This window comes from Benincasa hispida, chromosome 10 (genome assembly GCF_027475165.1).
Source record: "Benincasa hispida cultivar pf3 chromosome 10, pf3_genome.v1.1, whole genome shotgun sequence".
NCBI lineage: Eukaryota > Viridiplantae > Streptophyta > Magnoliopsida > Cucurbitales > Cucurbitaceae > Benincasa > Benincasa hispida.
Window position 1 is genome coordinate 2,151,175 of NC_143487.1, and position 19,134 is coordinate 2,170,308.

Sequence of the window (19,134 nt, forward strand, 5' to 3'; positions counted from 1 at the left end):
CACAGCTTCCAGTGACTAATCCTGGGGATTCAGGTACCGTAGGAATCGGAACAGTTGCTCAATCAGATACTGCTTTGTTTCAGGACTTGAGCTCGGGGAGGACGATTGGCACTGCCCGATATGACAGAGGCCTATATTTCCTTTCTACAGATGCTTCCTCCAGAAGCTTGTTTAGGACTAGCCTTTTATCTTCGTTTGCTATATCTGAAAGAGATTATTTATTGTGGCATTTTCGTCTTGGACATCCTAGTTTTCAATATATGTGGTATTTGTTTCCTCATTTATTCCATAATGTGAATGTTTCTTCATTATCTTGTGATGTCTGTATACGTGCTAAACAACATCGCGTGTCATTTGTTTCTCAGCCCTATAAGCCTACCCAGCCTTTCCACCTGGTTCACAGTGATGTTTGGGGTCCCTCGAGCATCAATACCCTGTCTGGTAAACGGTGGTTTGTAACTTTCATTGATGACCATACCCGACTTACATGGGTATATCTCCTTGCTGATAAGTCCGAGGTTTTATCTACCTTCAAACAGTTCTATACCACTGTATTAACACAGTTTAACACAAAGATTGCCATTCTCCGAAGTGACAATGGTCGTGAGTTTGTCAACCACACCTTCCAGGAATTCCTAGTGTCAAAAGGGATCATCCATCAAAACTCGTGTGCATATACTCCGCAACAAAATGGGGTAGCTGAACGAAAAAATCGCCATCTTATTGAAGTTGCTCGTTCCTTGATAATTCCAGCGTCTCTTCCTTCATACCTGTGGGGAGATGCGATTCTTACCGCAGCTCATCTAATTAATAGAATGCCTTCCCGAGTTCTAAAGTTTCAAACCCCTCTTGAGTGCTTCAAAGAGTCCTATCAGTCTACCCGTCTTATTCCTGAGGTTCCTCTTCGTGTGTTTGGGTGTACAGCCTTTGTTCATACTCATGGTTCACATCGGACTAAGTTTGCTCCACGAGCTAAAACATGTGTGTTTGTCGGGTATCCTCTTCATCAGCGAGGCTATAAATGCTTTCATCCATCTTCCAAAAAATATTTTGTTACTATGGATGTCACGTTCCTTGAAGACAAACCGTTCTTTCCCGTTAGTCATCTTCAGGGGGAGACCACGAATGAAGAGACTAACAATTCCACGTATTCCATACCCATTAGCCTCAACCTTGAGCCTAGTCCGAATATTCCTGAACCTGAGCTTAGTCCCAATATTCAGCTTAGTCCCAATATTCCTGGACCTAGTCTACCTAGTCTTGAACCTAATTCGGCTCCTGTTGTTCCCGTGTCGGTTCTTCCTACTAAACAAGTGCCCTGGATAACGTATTATAGGAGGAATCTCAGAAAGGAAATTCAGGAAACCTCTGGTGTTCCATCGGAAAGTGTCCAAGCGTCAGAACCAACACAAGTTCAAGATCCCGTTGTTTCAAAGGAGAGTCTTGAAGAAAAGTCTGGGAACATAGAAAATGACGAAATGAGCTCAGAGAAGGTTGAAATGTCAGGAAGGGATGAGATGCTTAAAAATCCTCAAGAGGATGCAGAATTGTCTCAAAAGTCCGATACTGAAGAGAGACAGACGAAAACTGACAACTATGATACCACTCTGGATATGCCAATTGCTCTGAGAAAGGGAACCAGGTCATGTACAAAATACCCTTTGCATAGCTTTCTGACCTATAGTAACTTATCTCCTGTTTTTAAGGCTTTTACTACTCAGCTAGATGCTCTAACAATACCTACCAATGTACATGCGGCCATGGAAGTTCCCGAATGGAAAACAGCAGTAATGGAGGAAATGAGAGCTCTTGAGGCAAATAAGACTTGGGAGTTAGTAGCTCTCCCTAGAGGTCACAAAACAGTTGGTTGCAAATGGGTGTTCATAGTGAAGTATAAGTCTGACGGAACACTTGAGAGATATAAAGCCAGGTTAGTTGCTAAAGGATTCACTCAGACGTATGGGATTGATTATTCAGAAACTTTTTCCCTAGTGGCTAAGTTAAACACGATTCGTGTTCTTCTGTCTGTCGCCGTGAATAAAGATTGGCCCCTACATCAACTAGATGTAAAGAACGCATTCCTAAATGGTGAGTTGGAAGAGGAAGTTTATATGAGTCCACCTCCAGGTTTTGAAGCTAAGTTTGGGAATCATGTTTGCAAACTCAGGAAGTCCTTATATGGGTTGAAGCAGTCTTCTAGGACGTGGTTTGACAGATTTACCGTGTTTGTTAAGTCCCAAGGGTTTGTTCAGGGACATTCTGATCATACCTTGTTTACCAAAAAATCACCCTTAGGAAAGATTGCTGTGTTGGTAGTGTATGTTGATGACATCATCCTATCAGGGGATGATACGGCAGAAATTGCTAAGCTAAAACAAAGGATGACAAGTGAATTTGAAATTAAGGATCTTGGTAGTTTAAGGTATTTTCTAGGGATGGAAGTGGCAAGATCAAAAGCAGGAATATTTGTTTCTCAGCGGAAGTACACTATGGACTTGTTAAAAGAAACAGGAATGACCGGATGCAAACCTATTGACACTCCTATTGAGGTCAATAGCAAACTGAAAAATGTTTTGGAAGGAGTTCCTGTGAATAAGGAGAGGTATCAACGCCTAGTAGGAAAACTGATTTACTTGTCTCATACTAGACCCGACATCTCCTATGCTGTGAGTGTAGTAAGTCAGTTCATGCAGAGTCTATATGAGGAGCACATAGAAGCTGTGACTCGAATTTTGAGATATTTAAAGTCCACCCCTGGGAAGGGCTTGGTATTCAGGAAACATGACACACGAAGCATCGAGGCATATACTGACTCAGATTGGGCCGGATCTGTGACTGATAGAAGGTCAACCTCAGGGTACTGTACCTTTGTATGGGGAAATTTGGCAACTTGGCGGAGTAAAAAACAGGGTGTAGTGGCCAGAAGTAGTGCTGAGGCAGAGTATAGAGCTATGAATCTGGGAGTGTGTGAAGAAATCTGGTTGCAGAAGGTTTTATCTGATCTTCACGAAAGTAGTCCTGGGCCTATGAAGCTGTATTGTGATAATAAGGCTGCCATCAGTATTGCAAACAATCCCATACAACATGATAGAACCAAACACATTGAAATTGATAGGCACTTTATTAAAGAAAAGTTAGACCGCGGAGCTATTTGTATTCCCTATGTACCTTCAGTCCAACAGATCGCCGATGTCTTTACGAAAGGGTTATCAAGACAGACGTTTGAAGCTTGTATTAGCAAGTTGGGCCTTGCCGATATCTATGCCCCAACTTGAGGGGGAGTGTTGAAATATGTTAAATTAGCCCTAAGGGCATTTTTGTCTTTTTACTATATTTGCTAAATTAGGGTTTCACATTATTCTATTTATATCTAGGGTTGGGTCTATTGTAAACAAGACATAAAAATAATAAGTTCTTTTCTACCGTGGTTTTTCTTCCCTGAATTAGGGTTTTCCACGTAAACTCCTTGTGTTGTCTTCTTTCCCTATTTCAATACAGAATACATGTAACAGTTGGTATGAAAGGATGAACTCTTGCATGTATCAATAAAAATGTAAATTCCTCCTGGGAGTTCTATACTTTTGGAACCTTTTCGATGTTTTGACTATTGGAAGGTTTGGAGTTGGATTTTCTTCAAGGCTGTCATTTCTTCCTTATTTGGCTAGCCAATTTCTCATGATATGCAATTACATTTTCACATCTCTCAACTCTGCTCGTTAATGTTCATTTATTTAATAGAAGTTGAACTCTTGTGAGTTGTGAACTAAAATCTTTCTGAGTGTCTTCCTAATGGTCGTTTCCTTTGTCACTGAATGTTATTGCAGATGATGGCTTCCTATTCTGTTTCAGATGCCGTTGCTACTTACTACTTGTACATGACCTATGTTCATCCTTTCATTTTTTCACTAGCAACCATTATTCCAATGTCACCAGATGAGGTGTTGCGCAAGGGAAGTGGGACACTTTGTGAAATGCTTCTAATGGTTCAGGTTGGTTTTTCTTTTCATAGATATGCTTGTTCATCCTTTTCTTTCTAAAGCATTGATTTGTTTGTATCTTCATTTTCTTTGTTAATTTTATGTTTGTTCCAGGCTTACAACGCTAATGTTGTGTGTCCTAACAAACATCAATCAGATCCAGAGAAGTTCTACAGCAACCGGCTTCTTGAAAGTGAGACATACATTGGTGGTCACGTAGAATGCCTAGAGAGTGGTGTATTTAGATCCGATCTTCCTACCAGTTTTAGGCTTGATCCATCTGCTTATGATGTATGCCACAGTCATGCATCCCTACAATGTTCCCCTGATTATATATTCCTCATAGTCTTCAAAATATTTAATTGACAATGGTGTTCTCCAAAATCATTCATTACATTGGATTACTGTACTTTTCAGCAATTGATATACAATTTGGATAGAGATCTGCAATATGCCATACAAGTAGAAGGAAAGATGGACTTGGAGTTGGTGTCAAATTATAGCGATGTGAAGAATGCTATCCTAGAAAAGGTGGCAAAAACTTCTTTTTGATGCCTTAGTTTATTTTATTTTATTACAAATGTTTTATGATTTTTATTTATGCTAATCTTGATGCGATTATTATTACATTTTGTTAATGAAACGAGGTTGCTTTTCTTTAAACTCAGCAGCATTGAAATTTTCTTTTGGAAACAAGACTTAAAACACTTTATATTCATGGTGTTTCCATCTTGACATATCCAAGGATGCGATTACTGACCATTTTGTCCTTTCTTTTTCCCTCTCCTATCTGAAACACAGCTTATTAGATTGCGGGACGAGCCTGTACGTGAAGAGGGCCCTCTGATATATCACCTTGATGTAGCTGCGATGTATCCTAATATTATTTTAACAAATAGACTGCAGGTGTGTTAAAAAGAATCTGCTTCATTTTGGTTAAGGCGTACCACAAATATTTAATCTTAAAGGAGAACTACAAATTGTTCTTAATTACTATTAAAATAGAAAAGAAAGAAACGACACAAGGAGTTTGGAAAACCCTAATTCAGAGAAGAAAAACCACGATAGAAAAGGTCTTATTATTTTAATGTCATACATACAAGAGACCCCAACCTCAGATATAAATATGATGAGGTGAAACCCTAATTTAGGAAATATAGAGTAAACTACAAAAATGCCCTTAGAGCTAATTCAACATATTTCAACAATTACTCTCTTTTGGACTATGTCTGTTTGTAGTTTGTATTTAATAAGTGCAAGTAATGGAATTCTCATTTTCAAATTTTGCCCCACAAGTCTCTGCTCGCTCCCTTTGGGTGTTTGGTTTTCTTTTCTAAGAGTTTGTATCATCAAACTTTTTTTTTTTTTTTTTTGACAAGAAACATACTTTTCATTGATATTATGGAAAGAGATTAACACTCAAAAGATACGAGTTTGTATCATTAAACATTTTTCTGTCTTTTAATGTAACGATGAAAATTTTGTTTCTTGCTTAGAAGGAAAAACTGTAAGCCAGCTTGATCTATTTCTAGAAAATTCCACTTGTTGTCTCCTTTCATATGTTTGGAAAATTGTGCGAGCATCATGTAATTCTTTTGAGGATATTGTTGGGAAGTTTGAGACCTCATGTTTGATTATGTTGGGTGGCATTATTTCATTAATAGAGAGTATTTCTCCTCGTTTTTCTTTGTTAAGTTATCAAGACTGTCTTAGATTCGTTTCATTAATTCAATGAAAAAGTTTGGTTCCCATTTCAAAAAAAAAAAAAAAAAAGACTGCATCAACTGTTACAAGCTCTTTAAAAGTAAATTATTTTCTGAGGAGCACAAACAATGACATGAGTGCTTGCCAATTCCCGCTGACATGATTACTTGTTTGACCAAAATAGTTATTTTTCGTAATCAAATGTACTAGGCATTAGTTCCATATTCTGATGGCTTCAACAACTTATTTTTGTTTAATCCCAGCCACCATCAATAGTTACAGATGAGATTTGTACTGCTTGTGATTTCAATCGTCCTGGGAAGACTTGCCTACGAAAACTTGAGTGGGTTTGGCGTGGAGAGGTATTCATGGCTAAAAAAAGGTAATCCCTCTCTCTACTTGGGCCATTTATATGTTGTTATTTTTCATGGAGTGACTTGCTGAAATTGTGTTATCACTTTCAACAAATTCAGTGATTATTACCATCTGAAGAAGCAAATTGAGTCTGAGTTTGTTGATAGCGGTAATGTTCGGTTGTCAAAATCATTTCTTGAACTTCCAAAGTTGGAGCAGCAAGCAAAGCTCAAGGAGCGTTTAAAGAAATACTGTCAGAAGGTTATCGATCCTTATTTAATTGAATGTTTGAAAGCAACTTTTGACATTTATTAATTATAAGCTTTTTAGGCTTATAAACGAGTACTTGATAAGCCAGTCACTGAAGTTCGAGAAGCAGGGATCTGCATGAGAGAAAACTCTTTCTATATTGACACTGTTCGTAGGTACGCGATTTGGATAAGTTGGAAGTTCATACATTTCTTATTTTTTAACAATTCAAAGTATGGTGTTCTATTAAATGGTTTCATTTAAGGTTTGTATTTATGAGAGAGTCATCTTGTAGGTAGGTTCTGTTTCTTTCTTGCCAAATCAATTACATTTCAAATCTGACGTGCATCTTTTCAATGTGCCCAAGTTTTCGAGATAGAAGGTACGAATACAAAGGGCTCAATAAAGTATGGAAGGGAAAATTATCGGAAGCTAAAGCGAGTGGAAATTCAATCAAGATCCAGGAAGCCCAAGTATGGAAATAGTTGTAACTTCTTGTACACTTACTATGCTTTTGATCTACTTGTGTAATTAACATGTATTTTATTTCATTTTTTTCTCCCTAATTCTTGTAGGACATGGTAGTTCTTTATGATTCTCTACAACTTGCTCATAAATGTATTCTCAACTCCTTTTATGGATATGTGATGCGAAAGTAAGTTTCTTTTCTATTTTTATTAGTTATTTATTTTTTAATTTTATTTTACTTGAGACTTTATATTTTTCTGATTAGGAAGAGTTTAGTGTCATGCTCTCTTTAATGCGATACTTTCTTTTAGGGGTGCTCGATGGTACTCAATGGAAATGGCTGGGGTAGTTACATATACAGGAGCAAAAATCATTCAGAATGCTCGTCTGTTAATTGAGAAAATTGGAAAACCACTGGAGTTAGACACTGATGGTATCTGGTGTGCTCTACCTGGATCGTTCCCAGAGAACTTTACCTTCAAAACACGGTATGAATTGATCCTTGACTATATATATGCGTGCTTAAGTATTGACATAGTAAATATATATAAAATCAAATGCATGCACTGTAACTATTCTCTTGGTCCTACTATTATTTTTTACTTCTAATGATTGTCTAAAAATGATGACTATGTCATATATTATATATATATTTCAGAGATTCGAAGAAGTTGACAATTTCATATCCATGTGTTATGCTTAATGTTGATGTGGCAAGGAACAACACGAATGACCAATACCAGGTAAATTTGGGATTTCTTTACTATTTTTGTACGTCCATGTGCTTTGTGGCTCACCTGCAGCATATTATTCTCATATTTTAAGTATTTTGACAGACACTTATAGATCCTGTGAAGAAAACATATAAAACACACAGTGAATGCTCAATTGAATTTGAAGTAGATGGACCATATAAGGTAATAGCACTAACTTTCATTTGATTAAAACTACTTTTAGATTCAAGATGTTCACATTGTTTATGGTTTAGGCAATGATCCTTCCTGCTTCCAAGGAAGAAGGCATTTTGATCAAGAAGAGATATGCTGTCTTCAATGATGATGGAACACTTGCAGAGCTAAAAGGCTTTGAGATCAAGCGTAGGGGGGAGTTAAAGCTCATCAAAGTTTTCCAGGTCTTTGTTTCTACTATTTTACTTCTATTTTTTGCTGGTCATCTCTCGTTAAATAAAGTCTGTACTTCTCTGTTGCAGAATTGTTGAGGACTTGGGTATAATTTGTTAATAATCTAGGCACGATCCAAATCTTGTAATATAACAGGAAGCTGGTTAAGTTCATCCAATTTTCTTTTCTTTAATCAAATCAGAATATAAATGGTTGATTTAGTTTAATGGCCCATCTCTTTGGCTGATAGAAATGTTTCCGTCATTTTCTAGTTATTCCATTTCTTTGATGAAGGAATTTGGGGAGCTATTCTGTTTCTCATTTCTACTTTTGTTTTCAGAACTCCTTAAAAGTTGTTTTGGTTACTTAGGTTAAAGTTATTATGAATTTAAAATTACCATTGTCAAGACTATCGTTTTGGAAGGAAGAACAGATATAGGTCATCTTGACAAAAGAAATTAAAAAAGAAAAGAAAATAATATTTGAAAAGACAATGACCAAAACATGTTATCGCCGAATATTTGTTCCATAAATTTTTTCTCCTTTTCTTTTTAATATTTGAGTGTCCAAACTACCTCAAGTGGTAGGGGTGTTCAAAAACTCGATGACCCGAAAAAACCGATCAACTCAACCCAACTCGTGCGGTTTGGGTTGGGTTATCAATTCATTTGGGTTGGGTTGGGTACAAATAAATGAAAATTTTATGGGTTGGGTTGGTTCATGGGTTCATCTAATATATAAACTTAAACCAACCCGAACCAACCCAAATTTACTATTAACTTTAAAATATAATTTTTATTACATATAACACAATTATTTATACTTATATTGATTTAAATTTTATTTAATTTCAATAATTTATTCTTCAACAACTCTTAAAAGTAGTTTTTTTGTACTTTAAAAAGAAAATTTTCACTATATAAATTGAAATTGAGTTGTTAATCTTAATTCAATATATGAAAATAATTAAATAAGATTTTTACATATTTATGTTGTGCTTCTTTTTAGAACAAAATTTTAAACAAATGACCCGAATAACCCGAACCAATCAAACCCAAATATTTTATGGTTGGGTTGGGTTCATTTTTTAATAAGAGTTATTTGGGTTGAAGAAATTTACAACCCGAATAATTGGATTGGGTCTAAAAAGTCTTTCAACCCAACCCAACCCAACCCATGAACACTCCTATCAAGTGGGATAGTTGTTTAACTCTACAGATATAGTTCTTGAGTAAACTTGTAGGATTTTAACATTTAACTTGCTGGCCTCTAGGGTTTCAAACCCATTTCTCCCAATTTCTTTATTTTCATACATCCCAATAACCACCAAGTCAACCCATAGTGGTTAGCTCCAAGACAATCTTATAATTTCTTCTTCAAAAGAAAAGATAAAATCATGATAAATCCACTTAAGAAGCAAGCAGGGTTTGAGGATTCAGAAATAGCTGGTTACTATCAAACTGATAATGACTTCATGTTATGCTGGCTCTTTGTGGTGTATGTTATGCAATCTAACATTACATTTGTATGCTATCTTTGATTTATAATCCGTTTCTGTATGTAAATATATTTTACATTTGTAGGCAGAACTTTTTGACAAGTTTCTTCATGGTTCCACCTTAGAAGAATGCTATTCAGTTGTTGCATCTGTTGCAAATCGATGGCTAGATCTTCTAGATGTAAGTAGAATTTGAACTCTATATTCAATATTAAAATATTGTATTCTAGACGCTATGGGGGTGTCAACCTAGTTGAGATGCCTGGGTGCGTCTACTGATCCTTTGATTTTGGTTTTGATTTTGTATTTTGCCTTTATTTTCAAGTACACATCTCCTGTACTCTCTTTCAATGATTCAATGAATAATAAAGGCCGTTTCCCTTTCTAAAAAAAAAAAATCTGAAGTTAATGAGGATCTTCTCTTTTTAATTTAGTTGTAACCATAATGGTTTAGGATGTGATCATATATCAGTCGTCAATATAAAATATCAATATGTAAATTGCTTCAAATTTATGTTTTTTTTTCATGCTTCTTCCCCTCAGAATCAAGGAAAAGATATTGCAGATAGCGAGTTGCTTGATTATATATCTGAATCAAGTACCATGAGCAAGTCTTTGGTAGACTATGGGGAGCAAAAGTCTTGCGCTGTTACCACTGCCAGACGTCTTGCAGATTTTCTTGGTGATACAATGGTCAAGGATAAAGGCCTACGTTGTCAATATATAGTTGCATGTGAACCTAAGGTATATGTTGTATGGTTTCTTACTTCATTTCTGTTCCAGAAAAAGTTTCACATTTTTCCTGTAGTTTCATTAGAAACTTCTTTTGGAGTTTGAACTACATCAAGTTTGTCTTCCACTTCTTGATAAGTTAAAAATTTTCCACTTGTTTAGCTTCTAGACCAATTTCTTGATTCATTCTTTTGTTGATAATGTGATAGGGTACTCCTGTAAGTGAGCGTGCTGTTCCAGTTGCAATCTTTGAGACTGATGCAGGTAAAAATTCAGCGTGGATTTCTTTTTTACTAGATTATATTTTTTTAAATATATTTTAAAATTGACTATGTATAACTTGCAGAGATAATGAAATTTTATGTACGTAAATGGTGCAAGATTTCATCTGAAGTCGGCATCCGATCCATCATTGACTGGTCCTACTACAAGCAACGCTTAAGCTCAGCCATTCAAAAAATTATAACAATTCCAGCAGCCATGCAAAAGGTTTTCTTCTTGCTATCTATTTGAATTTGAGTAATCAATTTTGTTTTCTTACCAAAAGGAAAATATTTTTTAGGTTGCAAATCCTGTTCCTAGGGTGGTCCATCCTGATTGGTTACATAAGAAAGTTCGTGAGAAGGATGATAAATTTCGCCAACAGAAAGTAGCTGATATGTTTGCATCCTCAAACAGAGTTAAATATTCTAAGAAGAATAGTGATGTTAGCTGCAGCAAACATGCTATGAATGAAGATAATTCTGAAGATTTAGAAGATTTTCAAAAGAAAACAAGTCCTAGAAATGGCCCCAAACCAGTTGTCCGATGTTATGATGTCAGAGGCATGAAACATTCACTTACAAGCAATAGCGAAATAAACTCCGAGATGCAGGAGAATTTTAATGATGGAGGATGTGAGCCTTCTTCACCCTTGCATGTTGAAAACATAGACAAGAATGTAGATTACAGTGGATGGCTTGAAATGAAGAAGCGAAAATGGAAGGATACTTTGGACAAGAGAAAAAAGCAAAGGTATGCTGTCTTCAGTCAGATAAAATTACAAAAATTGATTTTTGTGGCTGAAAACTTCCATGCAATTGGTGTATGACTGTATGGTATCTGAATGATGAAGAATACCAGAATGTGTAGAACCTGAAATAAAATATAAAAGGGGAAATTTATGTAATGTGCTATGGAAATACTATTGTGGATGTAAGCTTTTATTTTGATGTGTTGTTATTAATGAGAGAGAATTTTATATCTCAGTGAAAATTGTAAAGTATATTCTGTATTCAAAGAGGTAGGTGATGCATTTAGCACATGGCTCTTTGTTGATTCTACTAAAGCGAGTATTTTAGGTTGGATGCAATTAAATAGGAAGTGAATGTGGCTTTAGTTTTCAGTATTTTGTTGGGAAGTTCTATTGTTAATACTCAGGCATCAGTTATCTTTCATTTGCATGTGAAAAATATAGGGTATTTATAGCTTCCTGTGGGTTCCTTGTCATTATGGATTGTTTTACTATTTTATGGAACATAGGTTTAGAAGAAACAATATAGTACTTAAGAAAGTGGGAGAGGTCTAGGCTCTAGGTGGTGGAGGCTTGGAGTGGATGCATTTCAATGATTTTCATTTGGGTTTTGTGACTAAATTGTTTAGAGAATTTTTCCAATGACTAACAATTGGAGCTCCTTTTTGTAAAATCAATTTCTTTTTGGTTTTGTAGGGCAGCTAATTTTTTAACCTTTTTACTTTATGTGGCTACCAATTCTCATGTACTTCCATTCTTAATTTAACAGGTTTTCTTTTGTGAAACTGGTGTTGTTTATTGTAACTCCTTTGGATTAGGGATCTCTCTTCCCCCTTCTTCTATAATTTTATACGTCAATGAAATTGAAAGAAAAAGGGGAAAAACCAGGTTTTCTTTTTTGAAAAAACAAATAAATACATAAAAGCTCCCAGCTCCCTGTTGGTGAGATATGGTCTGCAAGTTTAAGTGTATTTTAGGCTTAGCTGTATGTTGACAATTTATGTTTAAGCTATAAGCAGGATATCATTTATTTTGGCAGGTTGGTAAGTTTAAGGACTCCACTTGCTGCTAATAATGTTATGCGGGAGTTAAACGATGCTACGAATAATAAAGAGGCTTCTAGAACAGGTGTTGGTTCATATTTTAAGAGGCATGAAGGATCTGTAACACGCTGCCATTGGCAGGTATTGTCATTTTGGTTAGTTTCTAGTGTTTATCTGAATATCTTAATTTGTTTTACTCACTTGGCCCTGTATCGTTTTTTCAGATTTTACAGCTTGTTCATAGTACACAGAGTGGGCAATATTTTGCTTGGGCTGTTGTCGGAGGAGTTATGCTAAAGATCCCTATTAATGTTCCTAGAGTTTTTTACCTTAATTCTAAAGTACCTATTACAGATGAATTTGTGGGGAGGCGTGTTAATAAAATTCTTCCCCATGGAAGGCACAGTTATAACCTGTATGAGGTAGTTTAAGGTTGTTATTGAAATTCAGTATATTGTTTCTATATTAATTATTGGTTTTGAAGTCGTTTTATTTTTATTTTATTTTTTAAAATTGTAATTACAGGTTGTGACTGATGAGAGTCAATATAGGACACAGAAGAATAAACTTGCTGCCCTACTTGCAGATCCAGAAGTAGAGGTTAATATCATTCGTTTGGTTTATTTTATTACTGTCTCATTCTCTTGTGATACGGGGATCAATCATTGTGGTGAACATGGTAATGTTATGATGCATGTTGTAAGGCCCCTAGTTATAGAAATAATAGGAGTATTACTAGAATACTAGTATGATATTAGTAAGGGGTATAAGGGTAATTAGGGAGGAAGTTAGTTACTGAACATTGTTATAAATAGGAGTGAGAATGTGAGAGTGGTAGAAAGGTGTGAAGAATTTTGTGTGATTTCCTAATTTGGAAATTTGGGAGAGACAAGCCCTCTCGAAAGGCTAGGGGTTATTTTGTTACTTGTTCTTGTGATATTATAGCACCATGTCAATATATTGCCATATAATTCTATATCTCAGTGTTCTTGAGTATCCTCTTGTAGTATTTTAAAAAGCCCTCTTGGGCGCGTGCCTAGACCCAAGGTGTAGGTCTAGCGCATCGCCTTAGAAAGGCGTGGTTTACAAAATAGGGCGTGTCTCAGGCACACGCCTTTTGTGAAGCCCCAAGGCTCAAAGCCTTTGGGTTTTTTTTATTTTATTTTATTTTATTTTTACAAAATAGTAATAATTAAGGGTTTTCCTTCTTTATCAACTAATAGAAACATGTATCTTAATGAAGAAAATGCATTTTGGGTCTTTAGTTCTTGGCTCCATTGGGTTTTATTTTTTTTTCTTTATAATTATTATTATTATTATTTATATATATATATATAGTTGTTCTTTTCGTTAAAGGGAAAAAGGTATCAAAACTTGGTGACATCCATAGCCAGATTAAAGCAGATAGCTTCTAGCTGGCTAAAATCAGGAAAAGAAAGAATAGTTGTAGTCTTCTAGATTGTGCAGTTGTGTACACATTTTCATTCTTACTGTTAGGTACTTAAGCACCTTGGAGAACCACACCCCAAAAGCTAGCTATTGGGATGGGAAAGCCAAGCCACTTAAGTACCATATTGGTTATCCCATTCTAACCAATGTGGGACAAAAGGCATCCCATACTACCTTGGTTCCTAACAATACCTCATCCCCAGAAAGCCGACGTCTCGGCGGTACTTCACTCAGCCACACCCGGTCAAAACCCTCCGCCGGTTCCACTCCAGAACGTCGACAACCGTCTCTGATACCATTGTTAGGTACTTAAGCACCTTGGAGAACCACACCCCAAAAGCTAGCTATTGGGGTGGGAGGGCCAAGCCACTTAAGTACCACATTGGTCATCCCATTCTAACCAATGTGGGACAAAGGTATCCCATGCTATCTTGGTTCCTAACACTTGCCTTTTAGAGTTATGAAGTATTTTCACTCTTTAAAGCAGATACTTCTATGTCAAGCAGTAACCAATCAAATTATTGACAAAGTTGAGAGCTTATAGGACTAGTTGAGCATCCTTTCATCTTGTTTCTAGTTTGAATATCTTTATCGAACGAACCGCACTCCTTCGTATACGTCAGGAGTCCATTGATGAGAAGGGGCTGGGGAAAGCTTGAACCCAATTCCTACAGTGATGAATATAAGCGCAATTGAAATTCCTGGGGAGTTATACATTTGTGTATTGAGAAGACCATTTACTATTTCTTGAAGCTCGGGTTTTCATGTGTGAAAGTCTAGTTGGATTTGTATAAATCGTCTATAAAACATATTTTCTGTTTGTATGAGATCACGACATTCACGTGGAAGGAAGACTAGGACACTATTAAATGTGTGAATGTTGGATTTATATTCCCTAAAACAAGAAAAAGTTCAATCAGTTATAATGCCCGCAGTATATGGTTTTCACTAATCATCAATACTCTAGTATCTGTCAATTTTTTAGCTGAGTGAGTGGATTTTCTGTGCAAAAAGAAAAGTGGCTTCAGTATGATGTTAAATCCAAACCCTGTTTTCTTTTTTGGCAAAATGCTGTTTTCAGCTTCAATCGGATTCTGACGCTGTTCATTGATCAGGGAATCTATGAAAGCAAGGTACCATTAAAGTTCAAGTCCATCTTTCAGATTGGCTGCGTCTGTAGAGTTGATAAAACTGCCAAAAAACGAAACATTCAAGACGGATGGAGTCTGGATGAACTGCAAATGAAGACTACAACAGAATGCAGTTATCTGGAAAAGTCAATCTCTTTCTTCTATGTGTATCACAGGTAACTTTTTGAATTGTTATGCCACTATGTAATGTTTATATTATCTATAGCTGTCTAGATGAAAATTATCTTTAATTAAGCATCTTCTGCTTAATATTTTTAAGCAGCTAATATTTCTAGAAGACTTTTTGCTTTAGCATTTCCACGAACATATTAACCTTTTTCTCCTTGAAGAAACACATTTTTCATCAGACAAAATGGTAAATATGGAAGTTAAAAAGAACTAGGTCCTCTCAACTTTGATTCTACGATGTTCAGGGATGTGAGATCCAATTGGTTCCAGAGTTTACTTAAAGAAATAATGCTTACAAAAAAGCACCCCAATTAATGCATTAGATCAGAACTTAGTACGAAAAAGAACTCAAGGGTGCACACCAGTAGGGTTGCGTAGAATCTTACCCGATCCACCTTATTCCAATGCTTATAATTTATAAAACTAGTTTACATTTTTACGTACAGTAATATTTGGGAATTATAGGACTAATTCAAAGTAGAACCCAACTGTAATTTAAGCAGTCAGTTTGAACCTTTTTTTTTTAATAAATAAAAAGTTATGTTTGTTATGTCTTGGGCATGGTCCACTTTTTTTCTCTGGATATGAATATTGATCACTGTAAACTAAACATGAATGAAAATGCTGAAATAACATTGCCTGTCTATATTAAAACTGACATTTATTTTTCTATGTAAAATACTGCTAACACTTTTCCCTCTACTTTTTAGCATTTCTGAAGGAAGAGCTATCTACATTACCTTTTTTCCCTCCACAAGATCAATATTCGTGGTGGTGGTTAATCCTTACCAAAACAAAGACCTGTCATCAACTTTTCTTGAAAAGCAATTTCGTGATGCTTGTCAAATGCTGTCTGATGAATCACAACCTCCTAAGAGTGGCGTAACTTATAAGGTAAACTTGCGAGTCTTTCCAAACTTACATCCTATCTGATTTGATTTGATATAACCAAATTTTGGAGGAATGAAACATCGAAGTCTATAGAAGTGTTGAGGTCCAGATTTTATAGAAACGTTGATGGAAATTTCCTTGGAAATTTTTAAGGAAATGTGGAAATTGATGGAAATTATTGAAATTAATCTGTGAAACTTTAATTTTGGTTTAATTAGACTATCATTGACATTTTTAATCATCACATTTGAAAATTAAGACAATATTTAGATGTAGTGCCAATGCAAGTAGGAATTTCGGAAAAAAAAATGATTAAAATAGTTTTAATTATTTCATGAAACTTTAATTTTGCTTAATCATACTATAATTGATCCTTTTTTACCCTCATGTCTAAAATATATATATATATATATATATATATAATAGTTTAATGAAATGTCGATTGAGGTGTCAAGGTTAGCAAAATCTTTTTTAAAAAAATTATGAAAATATAAAATATAGATCACCGAGTGTTTGTGTAACAATATCTAAAAAATTTTAAAAATTAAAAAGTTTACAAAAGACCATATTAATGTTGCGGGGGTAATATTTTTTATATTTTCATACAATATTTTATAGATATTTGGCTAAATTATAAAAAATGTCATTTAACTTTGTACTTTGTATCAAAAATACCTTTGAACTGTCAAAATTTTCAAAAATACCCTTAAGCTTTAAAAAAGAGTTAAAGTTACCTTTACCATTAGACTTATAAATAAATTGAAAAATATCCATACTGTTAATATATGAATAGATCTCGTTAGCACATCATTGCAAAGATACCTCTAAACTTTCAAAGGTTGCATTAGTACTCGTACCTTTAGAATAAAAAAATGTTAAAATGTTGATATAATTAAATTTACCATAGCCCAATAACTTAAGATTTTGGATCCATTGGTGATTTTACATGGTATCAGAGTCTAAGAAGCCCAAATGGGTATTCGGTCTAAAAAAAATTGGGATCGATCCAAGAATGGTGAATCCAAAAAGGCACCATCTTTTGGTAGTACATTGAGGATCCCACATTGGAAAAATCAAGAGACCTCACAATCTTTGTTGAGACTGGAGAGCATTTATTTATACACTTTTGGAAGACTACTCTATTCAAGACATTTGTTTAAATTGGAAAGCATTTATTTCTTCTTCTTCTATAAGTTAGGTTTTAATTTAGTTTTGTTATGTTATTGGAGTTTCATATTTTGTTTATTCTTTTGTTATGTTTTTTATCTTGTATTTTGAGGACTAGACTCATTTCATTAATTCAATGAAATATCCTGTTTCCCTTTAAGAAAAAAGGAGACTTCAAAATCTCTATAAGATAAATGAGCTACTTGTTTATTGCCAATTGGTTTTAAGATGACACTCCATGATATCTAATATGGTATCAAAGTAGGAGGTCCTATGTTTGAACCCTATAATGTTATTTCGTCCTGAATTGATATTCATTGATTTCCACTTGTTGGATCTGTTACAAAAATTATTATAACAAAGCATCACCAAGAAAAGAAAGCCTCAAATGAGAAGACCACCTCTCCAATGAGAGAAACAGGTGACAAATATTCATAAACTCGTTTGCCATTACAAGAGATGGTAAATGAAACTCTATTCCAGCAGTCACCAGCCTTCATAATGCTAAAAAATGCATGCAATAATTTTCAAAAGAAAGTTTCCAGTCCATCTGTCAATCCTACAAGTAATGAACCTAGGTACTGATGATTAATGCTAGTTAAATAAAGCAGCGACAAAATCAACATGGGTTTGCCTCCCCTATAAAAAGAATCTTTTATCCAATTGATTAGAATTACGGTGATATTCTAGGCATTAGATGGAAACTACCAATGCCCCAACCTTCACCATTAACCCTTTCCTCCTCCATTACTCGGTCGATTCACATTGATCGGAAGCTTTTCTCCCTAAGATCGATAGCTCTGGCTAATGGGAAACACTTCAAACTTTCAGAACAAAGACAAAAGAATATCCATTCTATCTTTGTCTCATGGAAAACGCTTGATTGGTTGGCATCTTCTTTTCAAGGAGCCCTACAACCACAAATACTTTAGAAAATTGTTTGATGATGGTGACACTCTTTGGCTTGAAAAACACAGGAACAAATATGGTTTTTTTTGTTGAGCTTACCCTTTTAGAACAGTCTGACTGTCGTTTAATAATCCTCATCCCTGCTATGGAAGACAAAAGAGGATGGTTCTCTTTCTTTTCTTTGGTTTCAGATTATTCTGAGAAACCTAAAACAATGAACAAAGCTCCAACCAATATTAGCAAGCAATCCTACAAAGCGGCTGTTCAGACACAAAGCCTTCCTTCTTCCAAGACCAAGCCTGCCCCTGCCCCATCAAGCTGTGGTGGTCTTTACCCCTCTTCTGCCCCTTTGCTTCCACAATTTGATTGGCAGGCTATGGTGGTTGTCCAGCGTTCTGCTCTTAGCGATACTTGGCTGGTTATTTGAGACTCTCTCCAATCCTACCTGGCATCTCGTTGCACTATTAATCCGATCCTTGATGATAAAGCTTTGCTGCATGTTTATAGCTCGGATACTTCTCAAAACCTATGTGCCAACTCGAACTAGACTTCCATTGGCCCTCTGAAACTGAAGTTTCTCTCATCATCTTTACCTTCATCCTTCCAACAATAAATGGTTGCATCTTATGGAGGCTGGATCAACGTGTTTAATTTACCAATTACTCACTGGACTGAAGATATTTTGCGGTATATTGGAGACGGGTGGCAGATTCATTCAACCTTCAAATCATACTGAACGAGGCTTGATTATCTCCTTTGCTCGTCTGAAGATCAAGGAAAATAAGAGTGGCTTCATTCCACATGAATTTCGATTACCAAAAGAGTTGGCTGCCGATGAAACTTTGGTCAGAATTTGGCCGGCCGGCACCAGACAGGGGTAGAAGCGTTCATCTCTCTCTCCACAAGGAAACAACATTAAGGAGGCTACTGAAAACGTGGATTCCATTGTTTATCGGTTAAACGAAAAAGGTAAGTCAATGGTATTTGAACCCAATCAGCCACCCACCCCCTCTCTTACCATATCTCGGTCTTTTAATTGCATCTTCTATAAATAAGGAAAAAATAAATCTCCCTTCTTTACCCGAATCTCCTAAGAATATGGAGAATTCAAATCTTCCTCCCTCCCTTTCCTTAACCGACTGATTAGTGAGCCCACAAATGGAACCTTTCCTCCCCCCCACATCAGCTACCCAGCCAAGCCAAATTAATTCTCCCAAGTCCACCTCATTCGTGAAGCCAAG

General features: G+C 35.6%; 1 protein-coding gene across 3 annotated transcripts in view; it reads left to right on the forward strand.

The window, feature by feature from the left end:
• The window catches only part of LOC120088115 (DNA polymerase epsilon catalytic subunit A-like), a 49,458-nt gene that overhangs the window by 11,130 nt on the left and 19,194 nt on the right, over positions 1–19,134 (forward strand). For all 3 annotated transcript variants that reach the window (XR_016524053.1, XM_039045186.2, XM_039045188.2), the window contains 23 exons: positions 3,825–3,989; positions 4,092–4,268; positions 4,395–4,508; positions 4,779–4,883; positions 5,945–6,063; positions 6,155–6,296; positions 6,366–6,460; positions 6,652–6,757; positions 6,860–6,939; positions 7,064–7,240; positions 7,411–7,495; positions 7,589–7,669; positions 7,741–7,884; positions 9,457–9,552; positions 9,915–10,115; positions 10,313–10,367; positions 10,450–10,592; positions 10,666–11,117; positions 12,155–12,299; positions 12,383–12,580; positions 12,684–12,758; positions 14,723–14,913; positions 15,637–15,820. Coding sequence is in view for 2 of the 3 variants with exons in the window: in XM_039045186.2 (XP_038901114.2) it covers positions 3,825–3,989; positions 4,092–4,268; positions 4,395–4,508; positions 4,779–4,883; positions 5,945–6,063; positions 6,155–6,296; positions 6,366–6,460; positions 6,652–6,757; positions 6,860–6,939; positions 7,064–7,240; positions 7,411–7,495; positions 7,589–7,669; positions 7,741–7,884; positions 9,457–9,552; positions 9,915–10,115; positions 10,313–10,367; positions 10,450–10,592; positions 10,666–11,117; positions 12,155–12,299; positions 12,383–12,580; positions 12,684–12,758; positions 14,723–14,913; positions 15,637–15,820 (3,330 nt within the window). In the remaining variant the exon portion in view is untranslated. The remainder of the gene's footprint in view (positions 1–3,824; positions 3,990–4,091; positions 4,269–4,394; positions 4,509–4,778; positions 4,884–5,944; positions 6,064–6,154; positions 6,297–6,365; positions 6,461–6,651; positions 6,758–6,859; positions 6,940–7,063; positions 7,241–7,410; positions 7,496–7,588; positions 7,670–7,740; positions 7,885–9,456; positions 9,553–9,914; positions 10,116–10,312; positions 10,368–10,449; positions 10,593–10,665; positions 11,118–12,154; positions 12,300–12,382; positions 12,581–12,683; positions 12,759–14,722; positions 14,914–15,636; positions 15,821–19,134) is intronic.